This window comes from Vanessa tameamea, chromosome 8, assembly GCF_037043105.1.
Source record: "Vanessa tameamea isolate UH-Manoa-2023 chromosome 8, ilVanTame1 primary haplotype, whole genome shotgun sequence".
In the NCBI taxonomy this organism is placed as follows: Eukaryota; Metazoa; Arthropoda; class Insecta; order Lepidoptera; family Nymphalidae; genus Vanessa; species Vanessa tameamea.
The window spans coordinates 11,634,887-11,662,634 of NC_087316.1; the positions used below are offsets into that span (position 1 = coordinate 11,634,887).

The following is a 27,748-nucleotide window of genomic DNA, read 5'->3' on the forward strand; positions in this document are numbered from 1 at the left end:
AGTAACCGAGCGGGTCGCGGGGAGGGGTAAGCGTCGCCATCGCGATCTCCCGTTTATTTTCATGTAGTCGCTTTCGATACACCAAAGAAATAAAGTTGTGTCGCTCCGTCGAACTCGTAAACAAATAAATCCGTGAGTGACCTCAACTTGTGTAGTTTTGTGTGTGACTCCGTCGCTGTGAATTCAAAATGGGGTGTGGAACGAGTTTTGTGAAATATGTGCTGTTTTTCTTCAACCTGGTGGTCGCGGTGAGTTGGGGTAAAGGGCGGGAGAACCGGTTTTGATGTTACGATAGACGGTGGTCAGCGGACAGTGAAACCCACTGTTTGTTCGACGTGGCCCGATGCCCAGTTAGTAGTTAGGGAATGTAAATACAATTCAAAGGACATACATTCGTAGATTTTATCGATTTGAATTACGGCGATATTATTGATATTTTTTTAATAAACTAATAGCTTCAAAATAGGATAAATCAAAAATAAAATTATTAAGTTTAAAATACTAAGCAAAGCAACCCTTAATAATAGTAATATGAAACATGTACACATTATTCACTTTCTCTGTTGCACGCAAGAGGCATATTCCAGCGAGAAAAAGAAAAAAAGGTCGGGTCCTCGGTCCTACCTTCGTCAAACGTCTGCTTACACCTAGTCGTCCTTAACTTGCGTCCTTTGAACGTAGCCGCACTAAGATGTAGGAATGTAATACGCACGTACGAAATGTCGAAATGTGTAATGGGCGTCATCTATAATTGATTAATATGGTTGGTATTAACTGTTTTATTTCATATTGTTTCTTTTCAATAGAATCGTAACAATAATGTAAACAAATATAATTATCAAAAGAGTCACGATAAATTAACTTTAGATTTTGTCTATTAAAAGCTCTAAGTAATAGACATTTCTCAGTTTTATTTATTTGTCAACCATCTTTATTCTATACTCTATTCTTATAATAAATGCAATGCATACATTTTTATATAAATTGTATAAGAAGAATAAACATATAAGGTTGTCTACATACGGATTTTTTATTAGGCTACAGAACATGTAAAGTCAGTATCCGCTATCGTCACGCCATGAGCGCTAAATCAAATAATTATGCAAATGGTATAAGATTTAGTATGCCGTCATGAATAGCATTTTTAAAACCATCGTAATAAGCAACATGCAATGACTCAATACTATACAGCCACATGACATCACGTATGTTTATAGCCAGTCTCTTATTGTACGCTGTGATCACACACGTCACATGCACATTTGCATCATGTGCACAATCCTAAGCATTGTGTCGAATGTCAACGTTCCTAAGAATTGTAATTTTTTAATTTATTTTAAATTATAATTGGTAGAATATGACGGCCGACACGACTATTTTTTTTTAAAGTGTTTTAAGGCGTGACTAATATAGAAACATCCCATGGGTGTCAGTTCTATTAATTTTAAGTTTTAACTATGATAAAATAGGTATTCGTGTAGTTATCCGCGTGTGACGTCGAAGTAGGTACATGTTGAATGTATTTTGGGCTAGCAACATTCCATAGGGTTTCTCTATCAACTACCACCTGTTTAATATTATGGCGTTTTAAGTATTGGTGACATTATATCTTCACTCATCATTTCACTTTTGTTGTACGTTCTTTTCCCTTCTGTGCATTTTCCTGGTATTAATATTAACAATGATGTCACCCTACAATGGCTACGGTAATACTGCAAAAAAATCATGTTCCTCCGTTTCTGCAAGTTTTGACAAACAAACATACTATCGCATTCACAATGATTGATTACTTAGCTTATTTACGAAATTCAATAAAATGTCTTAATTAATTTCGGTTATCCTTTGGAAAGTTGCCAGCTCAGCCAATAGGTGTACATTGTATAAAGCACGAAAGTAGGTCACGGAAAAGTCCTTAAAGGTTTCCAAAGGACCATGGATCGCGCTTCAATCGAACGTGACAGGATGTATAATTTTTTTCCTCGTTTTAATTAAGTATTCGTTGATGAAAATGGCGCTGGAAGGTTAAGAACTCTCGAAAAAGATTGAGTAATGTCTTCTATATTCAAAAGAATCTTCAAATTGGTATACTCGTATATCAATATTAAGATCAAAAGGTTTCATTGAAATTTATCAATGCTGAATACATAAAAATTTATTGGTAACAGATACGCGGTTGATTAATTATTATTAGTGATACCTATAAATAAAAATAAATTATATATTTTATATATTCGATTTGGAATCAAACGTAACTAACTTCGTAACTAAATAGAAACTGCGCATAATTTTATGGCCCTTTAATTATTTATAAAAATAATATACACATGTATAACTTCTTATTTGCATAAGATACTTTTTGTAAAATAATTTTTTGACTTATTTTGAAAAAAGCTAAAAAACGTAATAAGTCAAAACTGATTCACTTTTGCATCATGTATATGGGGTTAAAATTATCGCAAATAGTCACCTCTGTTACCCCCTAACGGGAATACGTCGAATTACCAAAGACCCTGTATATTAACCTCATGGATTACATTTATCACTAGTGAAGTGACTTTTTATTCATAATATATTGACTGATTATTTATTTTATATTTTTAATTTTGTCTTATAATTTCCACAGACGTATTGCCTTTGTATCTGGTGGAGTTTAGAAGTTTGATGCGTTTGCATGTTTTTATTTCCAAGCAGCATCACAATCAAGATTTTTGGATTGCAATCTGTCAGATTTCTTTTTTCGGTCGTTGTCAGTGGGTTTTAGTGAAATTCCGGAATCGTAAGCTGGTCTGGATTGTATTCGGCCATCCTGTCAATGATGGCTCTTATCTCTGTTATGGAAGCCGTTGTAATGTCCAGATCGCTTTGATGGTCATAGATTGTACTCTATTCACCAGTTTCTGCGCCCGTTGTCGCTGTCGTCAGTGTAATATACAAAGTTCTACATGTGACGCGTCGTTGTAACAATATTGATTTTTGCATACCCTCCTGTCAACTTCGCGACTTCGGTCCCACCCAGGGGTTTGAATCCAGGCACTTGTGATCAGCAACCTTATAAGCTAGCCACTAGACTAACGATACATGCATATAATGTAATTGTGAAAAGGTTAAAGTTGTGAAGGTTAGCTGTCAATGGTAATTCAAAGACCCGTAACTGTCACTTGTTCGATCTCGCTCGGTAGGTATAATTAAATATGACTAAATTGCCGTAGAAGAATTATTAGACCCTGTACTACTTTCGAATTGAATCAAGCTATTCTAGAATTATAATATATTTGCGTATATCCTACATATTTGCTCTCTATCTAGACTATACTTAACGAAGGCTTAAGTAAATTTTAATCTTACCCATAAAAATAATTTAATATACAATTTTAAATATTTAATAAAATGTTGCCATTATATCCAGTATATACGACAATATTACGGGGTCTAGTCAGGATATTCTCCCACCTAGAGAGTCTCCCAAGAGACTTGCCAAATACGCTGAACATTTTATAAGTGTGCATGCAAACGATGATGGCTTCTATTCCCCCACTCTCATAATCCGACGGTAACCAAACACGACCAGAGTTAGTTCCTGTGCACGACCTACGGCTCTACGTGCTTTCCGAGGTATGGGAGTGTAGATTTTTTTTACAGGAATACCTAATAACTGCTTATCGGCCTGACCTGATTTCAGAACCTAGGACCTCGGAATTGCGGCCTTATATACATTAGACCAACAAAGCGGTCATAAGGCTCAGTATGAGTTGCATTTTCTCTTTAAATTATTAGTAAGCAATTATTCTAAGGACTCCCGTATTACCTGTTGTATATTGATGGTACTATGTCAGAAACCGTCACGCAAGTTTCAACAACTTCTCATAGAGTTTCAAGCCGATCAGGGAAATCATTATTAACGCATAGAATATGAACAGAAATAATTAATTTCTGTTAAATAATATACAACAATTATGGCATTTATCTAACATTTAATTAAACGTTACATATATGTATCAATCTAGACGATAAATTATTATTATTTTATGATATATAGGTGATTTTATCAGAAAAATCTCATAAATTACAATAAATATTTTGCATACTTGCAGTCTGTTGATAAAATGTCACGTACGTTTTACTTACAAGCTACGATTGAAGTTGTAAACGTGATGGAGTGGAGGTGACATCATCGAGCGATCTCAGACGCCGACTTGGCGCCTGCATCCTTGCAAACGTCAACTTTAAATATATAAACTTAGATATATCCGCTATTTAATACTATGGACACAATCACTTCAATTCTTTAAGTTTCATTTGTAATGCGCTTTTAATGATGATGGTGGTAAGTCTGTTGAAATAGTATCTCACTAATATTATAAATGCGAAAGTTATGATGGATGGATTGGTTGTTATTCAATCACGGCTGAGCGGGTTTAAATGAAATTTGGCGCAGAGATAGATTACAGTCCGGAATATTACACTTTTTATGCCCAAGGCCTCCACATACTCTCCCTCAAACCCATACGCAGGGGAAGCCACGGTCGGAAATTTAAATTAATGTAGCTCCCGTGACTAAAAATATTACTGTAATTTTTAACTACAAATCTAATAAAGAGATTGCAATGTATTTAGTTCTGTCAAATTAGTTAAAATCGTATTAAGAGATACTTTACTTCGGCGCCAAAGTAGTTGTTTCAATTGATTTTTGCCAGCAGGACTCGACACAGAATTTAACGTATAAGACCCTTAAATAAATCCTTTTGTCAAGTGTGTAATATATATCACAGATTTAAAAAAAATCTTACGAGTTCTTTCATTTTGGAACCTTTAGTAACGTAACATTCAATTAAATCATGTGCAATAATTATTCAAAAATAGCACATTTAAATAAAGTATATTTTGATATAATTGATAAGTCTAAAACTAACCGGCTGGTCGGACTGGTTGCAATTTAAAGTATTCGGTTATCTATTATAATTTTGCGAGTAAAGGAAATTTGAATAACATACTTTGCATTTAAAATACTACACAAAAAGTAATCTATTGGTTAACACTATTTTACCACTACTTATTACACAACGATGGTAGTAGGAAATATACAAATATATATCTAGATAGAGTATTAAACTACAAAATAACTAAATCGAGTCAACTTTATTATATTGGTGTACGTGATAGGTACGCTTGACATGTCATGCCAAACGTCATACAACTTCAATAGTGTGTGTGTACTTAGTAGCCAACTGTTGTCCAATATTTTTTTTGACGCCTTCACAGCCTTTAGGGTATATCTAGACAGAAAAATATACAACGCATGTACCATAGATAAGACTAAAAAAAAGGTGACTTTCGATCATATACGATACTATCATGCTACTTAACCTTAAAAGCCCGATAAGGTAGTACACACCAAGAAATATTTCTTTTTAATTCTAACTAACTAGTAGTCCGCAGCTTCGCTCTCGTTTTAAGGATCGGTCGTGAGGTGTTAGGTATAAAAAGTAGCCTATGTCTTTCCTTTTCTAGAACCCCAGAATATCTAATATTGCTCCATAACAAATTACCTCAAATTCGGTTCAATGATTTGGCTGTGAAAGAACAACAGACTGAGAAACAGACAAAGTCACTTTCGCACTTATAACATTAATATATTGTAGTATATATATTAGTTTCTGTTAAACCGTCGGTACATGTCGAACTTACGTCACTTAACAGCACTCAGTAATAATTTCCAAATGTCGGTCAATATAATGATTTAAATTAAATTACATGAATACGATTGTAACAGTTCGTATAATAACATATTTTGGCAATTGCGATTTCATTGCTATTGCATAAACTTTAAAGTGTTACTGGTTCAATTCTTATCTTTAACTAACTACACTATTAGAAACCTGTTCTGTAATAGACTTCTAAGTATCGCAATACCTACTAATACTCAAAAAAAACGGATGTTGCGCACACAACCTTGTCATATAACAAAATATTTTACTGAAATGTTCTAACACATTCTTGTGCAGATATATATTTGCAGGTTATTGTTTTATTTGAATAAAAATGAGTTTTACGAGGTTTTTCTCTTAATTTGGTTTGACAGCTTTCTTTCAAAACTTCTTTTACCAATTTGTCAGTTAAAGGTCGCTTTAGCGATAAGAACGTTATTCTTATTGTAAGACACAATTAGAATGTAATACTTGATATAAGATATTATATGAATTATTATTTTCTGTATTTTATAGACGCGTATCTGTCACTTTGTATATCAATCATTATAATATTATTTTTCTTGTGCCCACTCGCCACAAACAAAAAATATTTTTAATATGGCAACATGAACATTGATAGATACTCGTCATGGCGGAAAATTGTTTCTCGAATATATATTTTCATTGCGCATCAATTAAACATTATTTATAATTCATATAAAATTATATAAGAAAACTTAATAGACATCGTTTTATATCTGAGTTAAGACCAAGTTCTTACATTATGTTATCTGTTCTTTACATTTTTGCCATTAAATATAAACAAATGTTTAATTATTTAATATAAGCAATTTATTACTTTTGTCTCTAGAGCTTATGAAAGATACTATAAAATATTTATTACGGCGTATAATTTACTGTTTTAAGTGGTAGAATGAAGTCAGCGTGGATAATTGTCGCCCCTATGGCGCCGCTTTCAACCCTAAATGAATATTTATCGACATTATTTGATGGCTGCTTACTTGTGGTCGTGACCTTGTACTCAAATATATATGAATGCAAAATTTAAATTGCCAACAGCTACCGTGAAATTGGTTGCTTACGTGTTGAAACTTGAAAGACTCGGAACGTCTTTTTCAAACATATTTCGTTTATTCACGTTGCGCTAATTTAAACAATGATAATAAAATAATGAGTAATCATAAATAAACTAGTCGTTACACACGACTTCGTACGTTTGCTTTATATAATATATAATTACATATGTGTATACTTCTAATAAAAATTTAAATGAATTTGTAGATACGATATTCAATACGACTCGTGCGCCCTCTATTATACGTTTATAATATAATATGTTTTATAGAATACTATGCCGGAAATCTTTACGAAAGTGTTAACTACGTTTATAATTTCGACTTAATCGTATAAACGATGCTTCAATGGTGAATCTATAAAATACGATAATAATAGACATTTTTTTTATCTATAAAAGACATTATAAGGTTTTATTAAAGTATGTATTATAATATTTAAATGTAAGTTTTTTTTTAATTCTTCTTAACATGAGACGATTATCATAAAACCCGTTCTAAACGGATTCTTTGCTTGAGGAAAATACCGAAGTTGAAGTCCATACTCCGTAGGCGTGGTTTCAGAGAATTTATGATGAATCTGTAAGATATTCGGGAGATATATATTTAACAATATTACGTATATAGATACATAAATTAACATATGGTCCTACGATTCTATTTATTTAACTATTTATATCAAACTTGATTTTACTTTCATTTATGATAACAGTTTCGCTAAACTTCAAATCGCCATTTTTTCACGAATTCATAATTACGAGTAATACGTACCTATTTGTCTTTCCTTCTACCATTGCCATGAGCTGTAACTGTAATGTTTAAATAAATAATTACACATTCTAAGTACTTATATAAACATGAAAGAAATAGATAATAGCGATTTGTATTGTTTCTCGTTACAGCGCTAATTCTCAGTAATTACCTGAGCCAGGACGGATCATTAAACAGTATTTTCTATACAGAGGCCATGGGTAGTGGGTACGTCCAAAGGAAGTGACTCGCATAATTATGTATGAGACTTGTAAAGCACGTGACCCGATTTCAATGACTACTCCTTCCGTGCCGGTGCTTTTAGTGCAAGATTAAATGCCGATAAAGACGGAATAGCAACCTATCAATCACTAGAATCCCGACCCTGCTTCGCACGGGTGCAATTAATAATAAAGAATATGATAAGGTATAAATATAATTTATACCTTATATACTACTTGGTTGTAATGTAGCTTTCTAAAAGCGAAACATTTTTAGAATCGGATCATTACTTCATACATATAAACAAACAAATTTTAGCTCTTTATTATGTTAATATATATAAGACATCTGAGTTTACTATGTGTGCATCTGTAATCCTAAGATATCGAGTGGAATATAAAAGTATGACTCCGTTTTTGTTAAGCCTTTAATTAGTGTTTGTTTTTTATGTACATTGGGGAATTACATGAACAGTTATATATGGTAATACGTTTGTTTAATACGACTCAATACATACATAAAATAGATGTTCCTGAATTTATTTAATTATAGATAATACCTATGTCTGAACAATAAGAAAATACTACATTACATATTACATAGTGTAACCACAGGCATAAGGGACTTAACATGTTAGTTTCCAAGGTTGGTGGCGCATTGGCGATGGAAGGAATGGTTGATATTTCTTTCAGCGCCAATGTCTATGGGCGGTGGTGAACACTTACTATAAGGTGGCCCATTCGTCCGCATACACATACCATAAAATATATTTAACAAAGGCAAAATATCTACTAATTATATTTTATAGAAAATTCAAATGAACTCTATACTCAAAAAACTTGTGGAAATTTCCATGATGAATGCCTTATTAAAATAATGTCTGTTTGTTGTAATCAGCTATTAAATATTTCCTAGAGTTGGAACGGATGATTCCATTGTTTGTATGGAGTAATAATTTTATTGAAGGCTTTGTTTCGTTTCATATAATATATATATATAGGATAATTCTATATAGGACAGGTATAATATATGGATTATATAAAAAGTTTTATTGTATGATCAACCATTGAGAAGGTTCTGAACTAAAAACATCATTATAGGTAACACGAAAGTAGAGTTATGTTTATTATTTAACGCGGGTAGTAAGCGCACGGGCACCTAGTAAATAATATTATTATTGGGTTATATATTTTAGTTAGAAGTTTCCTGACCGCCTGTGAACAAAGCTCAGCTGACATCCTATGAGTTCCAATCACAGTTAAATTTACATTAAATTTGTCATTCCGGACACGTTCAATTTAAGTATGTTCTCACAATTAGGGAAGCGTTCCCTTCTCATTATCATTTTAATAATAAAATTATTATAACAGAACATGATAACATACTAATGTGCTATCAAATGCGTAAAAAATAAAGTATATTTTACTTTAAGATTCTAAGAAATAAATTGTACTAAATTAGAACGAGTGAAAAAAGCTATTGTGGCTCAATGTAAAGCTGACTGGTGCTGCGCTCACTACCGTGGACGTAAGGCTTACCTGTCCTTTGTCTACCCTCATTCACCTCATTGTCAATCGGTCGTTGACTTCTTATGCAACATTAGAAAAAGTTGCGGAACACCTGGGTTGTATAGGTGCCTCGACTACGAGGTGGATTCTTAGAATGTGTACAATGTATTGAGAAATTTACAATCCAAAAGATTTAATACATTAAAATATAGAACTTTGGATTAAACGCAAAACAAAAGAGGGTAAAAATAAATTGCAATTTAAATAATTATACATATGTGTAGTTTTATTTTTACTATCAAGTAATAGATTTTTCTTGTTTATATAATGCGCGTTAAATGAAATTATACAATAATTATAGTACTAAAACTCACCTGTTGTACCCGGCGGTAAAAGACCGTCACTTCGTGGGACATACTTTCGATCGAAATGTGAAAAAGTTCTATTTTAAGAAAATCTAGGTCGACCAGAGGTTAGCGACCCCGCTTTATAGGTTTTCCTCATCGTGTCCAACGGGAGCACCTTGCGACTCCATTGTGATTGCAAAACTGTGATTTGTATAATTACGATTATATTAAGTGACTATAATTAATAAATTAACGATTCATTTTATTTTTCCCCGATTGATAACCCTAGTCCTGAGTAGAATATTCATAATTGCTATGGACGGGAATTGTACCTCATTACAGTCTCTCTATCGCCGCTGTAAAGCTCTCTGTGTCCTTCAGTGATCAATTCAATCGGTACATCAAATTATTTACTATATAATATTGTATATATACATTTATAAATTTATGTTCAATATAAATGTTTAATACCTGGCCAATACAATGTAATATGCGACCCAATCCTTTATTGCATTTCGATATAAATAAGTATTTTTTTCTAGTATTGCTATGATATTAATATACACAACGAACTACAAGGAATTATTAAAGTTTTGAATAAGGATACATTGTTTAGTCAATAAAGAAGTAGGTAACGAAAGTTAATTTAATTATGGGTGATGTTTTCGTTGACCTGTTGACCTAAAAGTGTATGCCATAGCTTATTAATATCTTGATGATAAATAGCTGTATTCATTGCTACTATGCTATTATTGGCGTTGACCGTTTAAATCGATACTTCAACGAAATTATCTTTTGGGTGTATTTCCATTGTACATACATGTATCTTTTTTAATATGTGGCCCAAGCAACATAGTCCAGTGAATCTGTTGATGTAATCCTCAGGAAATTAGAAATGGTTCCAATATCTTCAGTCTAAGAAAAGTATTGGAGTTAGTCGATTTTCTTGTAAGTGTTCTTAGTCTTTTATATAATGATCGAATAAAAAATATAAAACATTTTTTAAAACAAATACGGCCTTTGTAGACCGTTTAGAAATATTTAGAGTAGTGTAAAAAAACATAATGCTATAATTAATAATTGTAGGCTATAATTTAACTTGATTTGAGTTTTCAACGTATAGATAACGAATAATTTTATAACGGAAAAAAACAGATTTAAAAGATGTTCTTGTTTAAACATCAAAATGAATGTCGTTGATATGACGCAATGCGTATGCGCAGGATTACTCTCCGTCTCCACTATACTCATGTCACGAGTTATGCAAACTCAACCGGCTGTGAAATATCTCGGTCACGCTGGCCAAAGCCATTGCGTGACATCAAAAACGTATGCCTGCTACTCACGTGTAGAAGATAATACTTATGTACATACTTTAGTTGTTTGAATTTAATTGCTAACTACGCTTTTTCATACTTTCAAATACCTATAAAACACTCTTTGAACATATACGGAGATGGATAAATATGCCACTTGGTAATCCTTTTAATATTTATTTAAACATTGATAAAAACCATAGAAATGGCGTGACCCGACTGTATGTGGAGGGAAGAGAAACGGGAGCTTCGGCGCACCTAGAGCGAGGCCTATTTACTATTGGCTGACGACAAAATACTGATGTTTGACATAATAACTGATGAGTGGGTGGAACGTAGACGAGTTTAGGCAAAGCCGTAACCCGAAAACGCTTTTGTAATATTAGCCAATAAAAAATGCTCAGAAAAAAATACTGTATAGCAACAGCAGACCAAAGTAAAGTAATTGTATTGTAGATTTATTTCTAAAGTAATTAGTAATACTCAGGTCCGTTGTTAGTTGGAGCGTGACTCACTGTAGTTATACCGATTACGTATTAATGGTCAGTGGGCAGTCAAGTCCAGTGGAAAGTCCACGTTGGGGCTTATCGAACATCCGACTATGTCATTACGTCTAAATACAGAGGCCAATGTCGATATTAAGAGATTTTATTTATTTGGGAAATAAACAATTATTATTAAGCTTAATAGTAAAAAACAAATATAAGAAAAACATAAATCAATCGAGTTTTCACTTAAAATAATATAATACAAACAAATGAAATTACAAATAAAAACAAAAACAGAAAGTATAAAAAGCAAAAATAATTAAATAAAATCTCTTAATATCAACACTGGCCTCTGTATTTAGTGACGATAATGACATAGATGAATAACGCTATGTTCTAAATATGATTTTTCAAAGGTTTCACTATTGATGTCATATTTTGTTTTTATTTAAGGAAAAGACGAAACTATAAACGCGAGGGTCGCGGGACGACCAATTAACCCTCATTGAGATTAATTGTGCGAGTTAGTTAATGGAGTAAACGACATGTCAAAATACACTGTTGTAAGAATTGTGTGTGTAATTATTATTTTATAATATTTATTTCATAAATAGCAAAATGTTAAGAAGATGAAGCATATTAACAAAAATCATTGCAATGTGTTTGTAAGCAGAAAATTTTGTACGAAGAAATTTAAAGATGAGTCAACGTATGACGTCACCAGTATAGAACAAAGGCAGTTCTGTTCTGAAAACTGTTAAAATATATTATTTAAATAAACAAAAATAAGAGAATAGTTGTGACTTGCGTGTATACACACATAGGCAGGGACGCGCACACAAGCTCATAATTTTTTTTTAGGTAAAATTTCGGCATTAGGTGATCGACGCTCGTACTTACAAGATGTCTTAGTGTGCGTGAGTTGGATATGGATGGAATAAGGACGAAACCTATCACTAATAATAATATATTTAAAAACATGAATACAAACCTCAATGATATGAAAAGATTGAAACACATCGAGTATTACTTGACAGCAAAATAAATCCTTGGACGAACAACGAACCAGTTCTCTTATCACAAATAGACGCAAATAAATGAGATCTCGCTAATTTTAGTTTTTGCTCCAAATGATTTATATTTTAACAAAAACTTGTTATAAACAATTTAAGATACGAGACACGCCAGGCGTTATATTATAATTAACTTAGTTGGTAGACGTAGGAGAAAAAATATTAGAACTACTTATTTTCCTCTCTTTATGTCTAGTTCTAAATATGAATTTCGAAAAACACTAAAATTCTGTGATAAAATGCATGTGACGTTTAAAAACATGCAACACAAACTAAATTAGGATACATTACAATGACCTTAACAATGGAAATTAAGGGAGTACGCTTGCTTTCGTTGCTAAATAATGCCGCTGTCGTGACGATCATTATTTTCGTTTTTTTATGCATAATTTCCAACACTGTGTTCATTTACTTTATCATTGTTACTGTCGCCGAGAATAATTAGTATTATACCAGTAGCCAAAAAAATAAACTGTAGGTAGAATACCTGAATTTTAATCGAAGATTGAACTTTTATGTGCTTCATTTGTGTTTATAATATATATCATACTCAGCTGTGAGAGAAACCATCGTAACGAAATCTGCAAATATTAGATGAAAATCTGCCGTAGGTATGTAGGCCTCATTCACAAATCCGTATCGACGTTGCGCGATGGAATTAGCTCCATAAGTACTTTCTCTCCATAAAGGAGCTGAGCCCTTAGCTCTGCAGTTGTGGTAATATTACTTTTCTTTTATCAATCAATTAACAAATATGATCTAACATCTATTGTTTTAACAGTATTTATTCTTAAATTAGTCATCTCACGTATACCAAGACGAAGGTATTTTGATAGTGCTTAGTTTTAATTCGAAAATATTAAGCTGGCTAGTGTATTCGTAACATGCCCAGGTAACGTTATAAGTTTAAATTAAAAATATTTTGTAACGTTGTGTAACGTTTTAGTTCAGAAGATATTGCACTAAAATGTGAATTTATCCGGCCTGTAATTTATTAAATATTTTGAGGTCACACTATTAATAATAGTTTCAAGTATTTGTATTGTTTTGTATTTCAAAATGACTGAAATAAATTGAATCGGTAATTGTTATAAGAAATATTTTGGAAACAAAAAACAAATGATATAAAATATCTGCTATTTTATATTATTAGAATTTATAATTATATTTAATGTGTGAACAACTTCACAGAGCTGTATAAATAATAAGGGTCTGTAAAAATACTTGTAATTTTCTTGGCTTTTCAATACAATAATATGCCTTCCTGTTGAATCACTTTGTTTATTGATGAAAACCGCATTAAAATCCGTTGCGTTGTTTAAAACATCTAAGCGTAACAGCAGGAAGCGACTTTGCTTAATAGTATCTACAGATATAAAAATAAACTTAAATCGAGTTAATTAATTCCCGTTCGAAGTTGTGTTTCCAATATTTGAAATAAAAGCCTCTGATTTACTTTTAAAGTCTATGTTTGTTCTCAATATTGGGGTTACATTTCACTTTAATCGGAAAAGGCAATACTAATATATGTACATATGTATTGAATAAATACTTCATAGTCTGTTCGTCTAACATTAGATTACATAAATATTATAATATCACATTTTTGCTTTGTCTATGGAATTTATTCGGCGAGAAATCGTAGATTACATTTTGGAATAAACTTGTCTGGTTTTGGTTTAGACTTTAAACTTGCTTTTGAGTTTCAAGTTTCGCATTGTTGCATTCAAGTAACTATTGTTCAAATGAAGACAAGATATCCATTACCAGGAATGTAAGTAGTAAAAACAAAAATGTCCAGACATTTATTTAATTATTTAGGTACTTAGAGTACATACAGTCATAGTTGAATTAAATAAATCCGTTTTAAAATATATATTCTATACTATAATGTCACCAACACAGTACTTTGTGTGAACTGTTTAAAATATTGCAAAGTTTGACTCACTTTTCCCGGATGTTGGTAAATTTGATAGAAAGCTCATAAAATTACAACATTTTGATAGATGATTGATACTGACAGTATATTCTTTAATTCTGCTGTAAAAACTTTGGTGTCTGACGACTTATAGAATTTTGAATTTAGGGAATGATTTTGGTTTTATATTTATTAAGACTGGAGATTTTTTTTTTTTGTGGAATTTATTTGGGCACAGATAATTTCACCTATGTCACGTGCGATGGAGAAGACACGGTGGAGATTGAACGGTCACTTTTTTTGTCAATTGCAATTAGTTACATCTTGGATTTAACTCCGCTTTGTCAGTGGCTTAACGGGTATACATGGTATATGTTGTTATATCAAAGTGTCTGCAGGCGATCGTGTGGCTATTAATACGGTTTAGACGATTTAGAACGATTTGGCGTATGTATTTATACCCGTTCATCGCCCCGTGGTGCTTGTTTATTAAATTATTGCTACAATTCTTAAAAACATTTTTTTTTTTAATATTACATCATCAAGTTTGCTCGAATGTATCCTACATTAGTCAGCCTAATTTTATGTTAATATATCAGGCCTTAGTTATGTTGGAAAAACAATTAATTTATTTAGTTTCTATGCAATAATATATTTAAGGACAATCAATAATATAATTTAATTGCAAATAAAAATATTTTATATTGCTTTTATGTTGAAACCGAGGTATTTTTATTGAATAATCCAAAATTTTTAGCTTGAATTTTTTTATCATTATTTATATTTACATTTTCGTCGTAATATTAAAATACGATTGAAAGTTTTTATTAATATTTATGTATTATGATCTAAAATAAAATTTGTTTAATGTAGATAATGTTTAATAAGCCATTACGTATCTACTAATGATTGGAATAATGCAGTTTTTTAAAAGGAAACGAGTTTCAAAAGCCTTGAAAATTGCGGATATTTTTCTTTATTTCAGTCGAGAAGTTTCTTCAAGTTAATTTAAAATAATTGAGCTATTGTTATTGCAGAACTTGATCGTGAACTTTAGAAAGAACTGACTTATAAATAATAAATGTAACATTTAAAGCAGGGATCTGGATTTAATTGGTTTCAGATGCTGTTGTTTCGGATTGTTTTCAGTTACGAATATTAGATCATTTAGAAATTGTAAAAGAGAAAAAGTTTCACTTGTAGGTTATTATTTGATATTCGGTATAACCACAGCCACAATTGAAAACAAATAGCCATAAAAAAACAAAATTTTAAAATAAACGTATGTTTGTTTTAAAATTTTCTCTTTCTTATGTAACAATTTTACATCATATCAATAACATTGATTGGTATTTCCGATGTCCGATTTAAGGGTTACAGTACAAATGACAATAGCTTAGTACCATCTAGATATAACTGGTGACCATCTTCAGTCAGAACGTCCTCATTCCAGTAATTGTGTTACGATGACTAATTTGGTGTCGTCATGAATTGAAAACAAGAGCCAAAACATTTTATATATTTTGAATGAAAATCCGATTTTTTATCTAACAGAGCAAGTGATAAAAATTAGTAGATCCTAGACAATGCACAGTATTTTTATTACTTTTTGTTGATAGTTTTCAAACTATTGTTACCTTTGAAATGGTGATTAATATTTCTATCCAAATTAACTTACGTAGTATATATTAAAAAAAAAAATCTTTTCTATTTTTTATTTACGTTATAAACGTACTTTATTTTTGTCCTAAAGATTAAGAAACCAATCAAAACCCGTGTGAAATATGAATTGTATAAACACTAAATGACTTTATTTGATAATTTGATAAATTGTTGTGAGAAATTGTTAACAGTTGTTATGCGAAATGTATCTCTCATGTTTTAAAAACAATATAAATCTTCCGAACCGATGTGATTTGTACACCCAATCAAGGTTAAATAATTTCGACGCGAAGTGAAAACGGACAAACGTTTGATCTTGAATTTATTTCATTGTATCTATTCGCCACTAAAATGTTAATTTTATAGTCTAATAAATTATTCGATTATAAATACCGACGATTGTACTAATAAACTTGTTTCTTTTGGCTTGAGATGTTATTTTTTTTAATGGTTCCTTAGTGTCAATGAACTTGTTACCGTCGTTGTAACCCCGGATGATAATATCCCGTTTATTGTATCACGTCAATTGTGATAATAAAATTAGTTTCAGATGAAATAATTTAACAGCCTTATTAATTATAACTACTAAAACATTCACATATATATGACATATATATATATCACATAATACATAGTAAGAGTTTATGGTGTTGTATTGAGTTTATAATAATCTTATATTCTACATCTTGGTACTCATAATGTCGTCTTAGGTAAAGCATGTTCGTAATAAAGTCGAACGTTATAGCATGCTCTAAAATAGCATACTAGCTGGTAGCAAACAGGTCAAATGCATTTTAATAGGATGTGTGTATTCCAGGAATCTGAATAACTTATGTCTCATGCCACCAAAAACCAGCTACGGGATTAATTTTGAATACTCTTTTTCAAAATAACAACAAAAACTTGAGATGTTGTTAAGATATATCTCATAATAATTCAAACGAATAGCGAACACACTTTTGTTTTATATCGTTTGAACTCGTGACTATATTTCTGTGTACATAACATACTCTACATTCTAAATTTTACAACCTTAAACGGGACGTATGACTCTTATCAGTAATATGATGTTACGAGCGACTCGTGTGGAACTAAAAACTCATTACTTATAAGTCATAAAATTCATTCTACTCTATTCTGTATACTATTTCTATGCCATTGAATTCATATTTACAACAGTTTGCTATCACACAAGCTAATTTAGACTGCTAAAGATATTTAGCCATCTCTGTCTTAAAACATGAGGTTAAAAAGGATAGCATTCGTTTAAATCCTATTTAATTAATTTAGATATTTCAACACTCAAATTTTTACGTCGCTTAAATATTTTTAAAACTTTTTATTAATACGTTTTAGATTTTTCCACAACGGGTAAATTGATAAAAACAACTAAGTAAGTTTAATAATAAACAGTTGTGGTGATCGTGACGTTGATTAGGAATAGTTACTTATAACATTTTTAAATACCTGTGTTTTTTTAATCAAAATCTTTACACGATAAATTTTAATGTGTAATATACATATAAATATGCTCTACTAGATTGATAATTCGATATCTCAACAACGGTCAACGATATTTGAAAAAAACGTAGAACCAAAATTGTGGAGCGTAATAAAAGTAAAAAAAAAGTTTAGTATCACAAGTCTCGTATCATGACGGACACTTGAGTTATCGCAAGAAAGTAAAATTAACCCCATTTTCAAAATGGCGGAGAAAGCTTATAGGGAATCTTGATTGACAATTTCAAGTTAAGCTTTGCCAGCTTTTCTAAACAATACCCAAAAATCTGCTTTCCCGGCTCACTTGCATTTATAGCCTATTTTTCCGTCGTAATAACTGAACTTGTAATTGAAAACACTCATTTTAATAAATTGAAATTATTACAACTATTAACAGCGAGAGTATTGTGTAAAATAAATAACAATACATTAAACATATTCGTCTGCTGACCAAGACGTTAAAACAGCTGCGTGTTATGCAACAACTTCAAACATCTGCTAGTTTTTAATCCTTCACGTTCAATGCGCTAAGTCAATAAAACGTAAGAAACAAATTTGTCATTTATCTCGCTATTGCAAGGATTAAATTTGAGTGGTCCATCGTCCATTAAAATAATCCTTACTGTTTTTAACATAAGCGCTTTGAATGCGTCTGTAAAAGTTGAAGCAGACGGAGCGATGTGAGTAATCGTCTCAAGCAAGTTTCTTACGTAATACATAATGAAAGAGGCCAGTATTGTTTGCGTATTTTCAATATTTAAAATACTTGGGTTCGTTGTACGGTTGACCGTTTGGTGTAAATAGCACCCGGCAACTGGATCGCTGTATTTTTGTTTCAGGTGTTAATACAAAAAGCGTTCGTGGTCTACTTTAAATTTACATCTTGACTAGTTCGTAATAGCATAGAGTTTAAAATTAAATGGCGGATATAACAAATTTCTTACAGTGCAAATGTTTATGGGTAGTGTGTGACCACTTACGTCCAGTAGTATATATATTATACATTTAATGAGAATAGTTACTTGATCATTACGAAACCTTATAATTATTGTATTATTTATATTGCATCTCTAAGGAAAAATGCCGATGCATTTTTCCTTAGAGATGCAATATAAATTTGTCTTAGATATTTATTTGTCTTAGATAGGAGGCGAATCATTATTCGCCTAAATGTAACAATTTGACAGAATTAGAAGACTTCCTTGCTCCTGTCTCTTTTCATCTTCTCACATAATAAGAGACAGCAAAATTCTATACTATCACAGTTAAATAAATAACAATTCATTTTTCTATTTAATATCCTACGTATGTGATATTTGAAATGTTAGCTTGAACTGTACTAACTTGGTACTAAACAGAAATAGTGCAGAATCCAGTAATCGACACGTCACTTCCCACTAGGGTTGCCAACTCCAAAGAAATTAATATATCTTGGCCAAAAAAGCGGGACCTGACTACAAATGGCTGTCCATTGTGTTCATTAGCACGACACCTGTGCACGTGCACATCGCAATGCGTGGAATTTTATGTCATTTAAATGGTATTTCTGGTTAACTTGGCTAGGTTTACTATAAAGCAATACAATTAGCCGGGAAGTCCCCCTGCGTGGAGAAGGTTAGCAACCCTAACTCGCACCCACATTCAGAATTCAGCACTGAACTGCTTGACGACGACACGTAAAAAACAACACAACGACAAATAAAACTACTACTAAGCGGTTTTTACACACTAATTGAACACTCATATAAATGACATCATATCAGATTAAATTCTTTTTTTAAACGCAATAGTGTTTTTTTTTTCTCTTAGTAATATTAGATTTTTTTAGAGCTTTAGGTGCGAACGTTTAGTACTTAAAATATTTTAAATACATGCAACCAAATATAAATAGACTTCTTTTATAAAGCAAAGTATCAAATATTCATATAAAAATCAATTTGATGGTCAGTGAAGTTGCGTATTTCTAATTTTAGTTATTTGGTTAATTTTAATTTTATTGTAAGATATATTTTTAAATGGTAATTACTAAATCGATAATGGATGCTCGAGATAATACTTTAAGAATAACATTAAAATATATTATAGCTTATCTGTTCTTCGAAAATTTCGGCTGTCTGTCTTTGTTACCTCAGTCAGGCTTTGTTAGGATCGGGGTTCAGTGGTAGTTGTAAAGACGAAACGACGACTCGAAACAAACAGAAAAAGAGTAGTATTATTTGCATTTATAATAATCATCTGATTAATGTCAACATAAATTAAGTTTAATATTTATGCTGAATAAAAGACTAAAGTCATGCCTCCCTTATTATCCTCAAAGATTGGAAAGAGACAGCGACAGTTTAGTATAAAGATTGTAGAAGACAAATAGAATCATTATCTGTTAAGTTTATAACCCATAAACCTTTACGTTGGTGCTATTTTTAAATCTCTTGTGCCACTTTTATTATTATATAAATCCTTGAAACGGAATAACAGATTGAATGATGTCATATGATGAATAAACGATTCGTAAAATTAGACAACATGATTGTTATAATACGAAACTCAATTTCTTTTTTTTTAAACTTTGTGTGTTGCGCGGTCATAGTCTAATATTCAGCCCGTTTTAGTCGTGGAAATACTTTTTTTTTATATTGCAATAATACGTAGAACGTGCTGTATGGTCTGTGGCTTGTGAATTTTTTCAAAGATTAGATATATTTTTTGTTTAAGTCTATTAAAGAAGGCAAAGTTATTATAATCATAATACGTAATTTAATGTTTTAAATATCTATAAAAAAACTTTGTTTTAAAAGATAGAAAAGAATAAAATGTTTCTGTCAACTATTAGTAATTTTTTTTTAATTCCAATGTGATGTATAAATAGTATTCTTCTCACGTTCGATATTACTGAACAATGTAATATTCTAGATTTCTATTGTTATCGAGTTTTTGTTCTATTAGATCGTTTTAGTCGTAATCATCGTTATGATCAATATATTATTAGCACCTACTAGTCGAAATGGCAAAGGTTGTACGTTTAAGTTTTTAAACAATTTTAAACAGTAAAAGTTTCTATGTAGAATGTATAAATGAACACCAATACCTACTTTTGGAACGGCAGGCACGCCCGCTGGGATTCCATCTACATGTATAAAATAAAATATTACATTATACAATAAAACTTTGTGACTATGATAATTCTGGCCACGCTGACATGACTAGATACGAATAAAAACTTTGTAGGGGGTCTTAAGTAAATCCTGGAATCAGAAATCAATATATCATAATATAATATCACTTTTAGTTTAAACTCAGAAAAGCTAAAATAACTAGAAACTATTAATACTAAGATATGTATTTTCATTCAACAGCTGTTCGGTCTGGCGGTGATCGGAATCGGTGTCGCCGTGCTGCTGAACTGGTCTGTGATCAAGCAGGAGTTGCAGGGTCACTTGACTGTTGCGCCATGGGTGTTCATCATCATCGGAGCGGTGATGTTCGTTATCGCCTTCTTCGGATGCTGCGGAGCGATACGCGAGAGCCATTGCATGGTTGTCACGGTGAGTAATCCATTAAATAATGATTAAAATTTAAGTTTATATAACTTAAATTAATTGTATTGAAATTTTAATTATCATTATCTTTAATTAACATTCCATAGTTGCCATAAGTGTATTTTAAATCGTCTCGGTCCATAATTCAAAAACATTTCAAATGAAAGTAAACGAAAGTTGAAACAGAAAAAATATTTTAATTACAAATAAATAAATAGCTAAGTACGCTTTTGATTAAGTCATATTGATCACGTATTCGGAAAGACAGACATTAGTATAAATATTTCACATTTTAACATTCAGTATACAGCTTCATTATGCATGTGTGTGTGTGTGATGGAATTTTTAAACAAGCGAAAGAAACAATCGTTTCTATTCTGTGACGTGGTCTGGTCTCTGATTGTTACTCAAACAAAAGCCAGGTCGCTCTCTACAAAGAAAGCCACTTTCGTTCCACTAACTCCTTAACAATGTGCTAATGTGTTTGTAAGGTTTGTTCTTAACCGTACCGACACACAATATATATAGTATGCGTTTTGTATGGAATTGCGGTTTGTGTAACCAATTCCTTGATATTGATCTTGAATAAGACGATACAATGATATCCGTCTTATTCCTCTGAACTTGTGTATATATATAAGGAAGGAAATTTAAAGTTGTCTAGAAATACCATGAAATGTATTATTTTTTAATTAAAATATTTCCGATGACTAATATAAGGGTGATTCAGAATAGAGTTAGTTTCGAGGTCCGCGATACAAAATTATATTTTTTTCGGTTATAACGAATGACTCACTGTACGAAATATTGATTAATATATTTTATGCTATGACCTGAGTGTACGTGGTCACTACTGCCCATAGACATTGGCGTTTTAAGAAATATTAACCATTAGTTACATCGCCAATGCGCCAATGTGCCTGTAGTTGCACTCACTTACCATTCAAACCGGAACACAAAAATAATATGTGTTGCTGTTTGAAGCTAAAACATTAATACTGCCTTTTTTATGAATATTTTTTCTCGTCCACTTGATAGCACCTGGATCTTATATTGGTGAATTTATAATTCGTCTTAATTGCACCTCAAAATAAGTAAGTTTGATCTGAAATGTACAAATTCAAAATTAAATTATACTAGGTATACATATTGTCATCGGTACGAAAAATGTTCGCAACTTTATCTTAATCGGTTGGTTAAACGGATTTAAAAATCGGTAGCGAAACCCACACAATATGCTAATATGTAAATTATATAAAAGCTTATAAAATGTTATATATATTAATATAAAAATGTAAAAAAATACTTGTAATATTTTTCGCTAAAATTAAATTTTGAAAAGAGTTTACTTGTTACATTTCGTATCGTATCTTGTTATAGTCAAGACACACTTTAAAATCGAATCTGCCTGAGGTGCCTTATAAAAAAAAGTAAAAATCTACGTGAACAAAGTGATTTGATAATCGCGATTAAATCGGCTACAATTTTTTTTTAATTGTTTTCAGTACGCTATCTTCCTGCTCGTGATCATCATCGTTCAAGTGGTGCTGGCTGTTCTGATGTTCACTTACGCGGACAACATAAAAGAAGCCCTCGTCAAATCCGTTAACTCCCTGTTCGACAAACGAAGCATAGATCCCGCTGCTGAGACCGTATTCAACAATCTTCAACAACAGGTAATTTTGTGATTACTACGTTTAACTTGTATTTTAATGAACCTGCTTTACTCATAATAGACGTTATAACAATTACGCCGTTGTGTCTTTTGCATTGTCGATCAAAGTGTTGCTACTAATATTATAAATGCGAAAGTAACTCTTGTCTGTGTGTCTGTTGCGCTTTCAAGGTCATACTACTGAACCGAATTTAATGAGATTTAGTGTGAAGCAAGCTTGAACCTCAAGGAATGACATAGACTTTTTTATACATAATATCTAACGACCAACTTCTAAAACGCGAGCGAAGCCGCGGCTGACAACTAGTCATGAATATAAGAACAGCCTTATTGTAAAGGAAATGAACACCTTTATTACTAGTAATAATAATACTGAGCATTCTTCCTTCTTGTTAATGAAGAACATTTATATTCTGCTTGAACACTCCTTCTATAATCTCTACCTACTTATATTTTAAAGAGGTAAAATTTGTTTGTTTGTTTGTAGGGGGTAATATCCGGAACCAATTTTATTTTTTTTTCTTGTATAAAGGCCGTGTTATTCCTGAGTGCTATAGAGTTTGAATCATATTTATCTTACATAATTTTCTCGTGCGAAGCCGAGGCGGGTCGCTAGTCTGCCATTGTCTTGTAAATATGGTAAAACATATGGAAAAAATATATTTATATTTCAGCTCAATTGTTGCGGCAAGAACAGCGCATCTGATTATGGTCTCATCCTGCCCAAGTCTTGTTGCTCCCACTTGGGTACCGTCGGCAAAGTTCTTGGAGACCAGTGCACCCTCGCTGACGCAAACAACGTCGGCTGCAGCCCGCGAGTCGCCGACCTGTACGAGATGTGGAACAAGACTATCGCTGGTGTCGCTATTGGCGTAGCTTGTGTTGAGGTAAGCTTGTCGACCCTTAGAAGTATTTTGATACCAATGGAATATAACCAACTAGACAATGCTCTACTACACAACCAAAATTGCACAACATGAAAGCTCCCTTCTCCCTGATATTTATTAGCAAGACACCCGATATACTACAACTAACTAAATTAACTTTTATACTGTTTTTTAGTCTGCTATATTGAATAGTAATTTCGCGATATTGAAGTTGAATCTACCTAGTTCTGAATCAGCCTCTGTCGACAGTGAAAGCAGAGACGAAGGCGTTATATGATTTTTGTACTAGTCCAAGTGTGGGAAACATCATACGTAGGCGTGAAATTTTACTGATGTGCTAAACAGTCAGCCGATGTATGGGCCCAATGTTACAATATTCAGATATTAAACAGAACTTCGATAGATTAATGGATATTGTATTCAGGTTTATCAATTTTAATACAGTTTAGAGAAAATGTAATGTTTTCACATTTGGATAACTGATTTTGTGCAATGGTTAAGGAAAAAATGGCAAGAAAACTTCTATGGAAAGATTTTGCTACAGATGCCAGACATGCCAATTTAAATTTAATAGGCGAAGAATTTTTTTCTAATTGTGCAAGTTATATTTGCCAAACATACATTTTATTATAAGAAATACTAACATATATGTGAGCCGGTCATTTTCCTCTCTAATGAGAATATTTATTTTGTAGTTTATTCAACTACACTGCCCCAGTCCAATTTGATGAATTTAATTCAACACATGCAGATTTATTTGCCATGTTTTACTAAACTGTTAGGGATTTTTCATTCTAACCATTCGGATATACAAATACTATTTCTTTCTAAGTCGGACACGACCTAAGTGTGACCCTCATTAAATGTATTTAAAAAAATGCAAGTAAAATTTGTAAAAAATCCATTGGTTTTTGGACCTCTCCCCCGTTTGAGGAGAAGGAAAATTAATGTAATAATTGTAAATGTTATGTTCCAGGTGATCGGCGCCCTGTTCGCGCTGTGCCTCGCCAACTCCATTAGAAACATGGACAGAAGGTCACGCTACTAATATTTTGTACATTAGAGCTGGTACCTATGACACAATTTTTTGGTTCTTTTTTGACTACTTTTGACGGACTGTGTTCACTGCATGGCGGCGGTTTATGATCAAATCACATGGTTTTGATTGGATACTATTACACTTGTGCTGTATTCTACGCATAAAATTAAAAAGTACAAAAATTTTTTGTTATATATCTTCATTAAATAATAAATTATTAAACACAAGTGTAAGAGTAATTTTTTACAAATGGTTTTTTAATGCAATATATTTTGGATGTTTATATTTTCAAGTTACTATTTTTTGGATTCATGCTACTGCCATTTTGTATCATAGTATACATAACTGTGGGTTAATACATAACAGTAAGTATATAGCTTTTGTAAAAGTATTTATAATCTGTTGTAATGTGGTGATTAGGGCTGAGGAGTTTCCTTATTCAGCGTCGTTTTATTTCATTTTACAAAAATATTTCGCTTTTTTGATTGCAAATAAGGGCAGAATAATTTTATACGTCTCTTTCTATTTTGATTATTGAAAGAAATACAATTAAAAGTCTTTGAAGTATTAAGCAAGTCTCAGACATTTTGACGGTAAGTTATGAAATATGGATGCTGAATATAGAACAAAAAACTAAAATTAAGAAACAGTTAATACCACTTTATTTATAATGATTTTACTTTATTCAAAACGTTTAATTATAATAAACATTTTAAACGATTATTGTTGAAGAATTTAACCTTGTTTTAAAATATCTATTAACTGTTTCTAAACGAGGAATCTCAATACTTAATTGTATGTGTATTGGGTTTGCTTTACTAACAATATATGTTCAAATAACTCTTGTACTTCGGACAATTGACACAAAGGGTAGATTAAAAATATCACAAATAAAAGATAATTAAATAGTAAGATCGTTTACAAAACATTAAATATTACCAGCGAATAGATTTATCAATTTTAATGGCAATTAGATTTTAATATATTCTGTCATTCAAATCTAACATTCTATAAACTGTTGTTAAAAAACCAATCAGCCTTATACTGTCTAGTACAATAAAAATTAATGTTAACATTCCAAAAATTTTGATTATCATTGAATTATTCTTTATAAGTCAATGACATATATGACTAAATATATAGTTACATACATATATATTTATATACTGGTATTGAATGACCACAAAGGTAAAAATATTATGGGGTAACGTAGGAATGTAGAGTACCTTAGAAGACTAAATAATAATAACAAAACATAGTTTTAACTTTTGCTAACTATAAATAGTTAGACTTCATTTAACATTTCGTCATACTATAGTAATAGACATTGATATATTTAAAAAATAATTTAAAGTTCTTAAATTTATCTAAAATATTATGAAAGTATAACATTTCCATAAAGCATATTAAAAAATATATATATTAATTAAAAGCGCATTAAGCTGTTATATGCTTTCATTGTCGTGATGTCATTTCTTATATAATATAGAGTATGTTTAATAAACATTCTATAAACACGTTTAAGATAAAATAAATTATATTTCAGTTAAAACAAAAATATATAGAACAGTTAATTGATTTTTGATTATAAATAAATGCCAAAATTCGATGCTCATTTTAGATCATAAAATTTGTAACTTGCCATTACTTAAAGTTATAATAAGCTTAAATATTGTGCCCCAATTTTGATGTTACAATTATTCAGAATAAAGCATTTAATTAAAGATTTTGTTTTTTATTCTGGTAACATTGCTGAAAGTCATTGAACAAGTTTATATGCGGAATGGTGAGTAATTAATATTTTATTGAGTTTAATTTTACTAATTGCATGCAATTTGTGTGAAGTGATCATAAGCTATAATTAAAAATTTAAATTTTAATCATAGCTTTTGATCGATTCATTGAATATTTTACTTGAATCTGTGTGAATAAATTATGTAAATTTGTATAATATTGTTACTCTGTAAAGTTTAAATGTTCTGGATATTAATAAAATAATGTACAAAACTTGTCAAGGATTTGGATTTACTAATTACAGTTTGCACGAATAATAAAATAATACGTCACAATGTGGAATGAAATTTGTTAATAATTTTCTTTGCGGTACCAGTACAAGTCATTTTACTATTTGAATTTCGATTTTTTTATGTTTATTTATAATTGTATATTAATTGTCCCATTTTAAAATTACAGGTACGCTTGAATTACGAGAACATCACGATAAATAACTTCAAATAAGAACAATCAACTTAAATAACGAAACAGAATACCATAAAATATTATGATTATCTAAATGTTAAGTTATTATTAAGTTGATAAAGCCCCACCTCATAATATTTTCGAATTCCGAACTGTTACCACTACCATAAACAAAATTGTTTTTTTAACCAGAGACAATCTAATACGGGACCTGATAACATTGTTTTTCTTTCTATGTAATATACAAGTTGATTACGTTTAAATTAAAGCGACTACAATTCCATATAATCACTGTCTCTACCTTAACTTACTAGTTAATCGATACGCCGAAAACATTACCTACACGGTAATGTAGTTACGACATTTTTTTGTTGGTTATTCATTAATTTTAATTGACATAACGTTAAAAAAAAAATAACGCGTTACACATTTTCAATTTAAGTTAAATTAAAATTTTGTTACGCGTAATTTTATGAAATTTATTGAAAATAGGTATTATATAAGTTAGTTAAGCGACTGTTTGTAATATTACAATTTAACTGAAAATTATATAAAAGAAATATTTTATTAATCGAACTTTGTAATTTTTAATAATTGTACGTCCAATATTAAATATATATTCATACTATAAATGTGTTGAAATTTTTATGCATTTCTATAATATTATGACGTTATTGAATATTATTGAACGTTCTCTTAATGTATTATGTATATAGCTATAAGTATCGGGAGCAAATGTCTGTTTATTAATGTATTTTGAATCTCTTGTGCATTTCCGATGATACCGCTTTTGTGAATGATTTACATTGTATGAATAAATAAATTTCAACAAATAACAATATGGGTT

General features: G+C 31.1%; 1 protein-coding gene across 2 annotated transcripts; it reads left to right on the plus strand.

Moving 5' to 3' along the window:
- LOC113404677 (CD63 antigen-like) lies at positions 1-27,740 on the plus strand. Of its 2 annotated transcripts, none has more exons than XM_026645632.2 (6): positions 1-248; positions 20,919-21,107; positions 22,607-22,777; positions 23,451-23,663; positions 24,640-24,731; positions 26,896-27,740. In XM_026645632.2, the coding sequence occupies exons 1-5, from the start codon at positions 189-191 to the stop codon at positions 24,709-24,711; spliced, it is 705 nt and encodes a 234-aa protein (XP_026501417.1). In that variant the 5' UTR covers positions 1-188; the 3' UTR covers positions 24,712-24,731; positions 26,896-27,740. The 2 variants fall into 2 exon arrangements, with proteins under 2 accessions (XP_026501417.1, XP_026501418.1); XM_026645633.2 differs by having other exon boundaries at positions 24,640-24,698.
- The last annotated feature ends 8 nt before the right edge of the window (positions 27,741-27,748 follow it).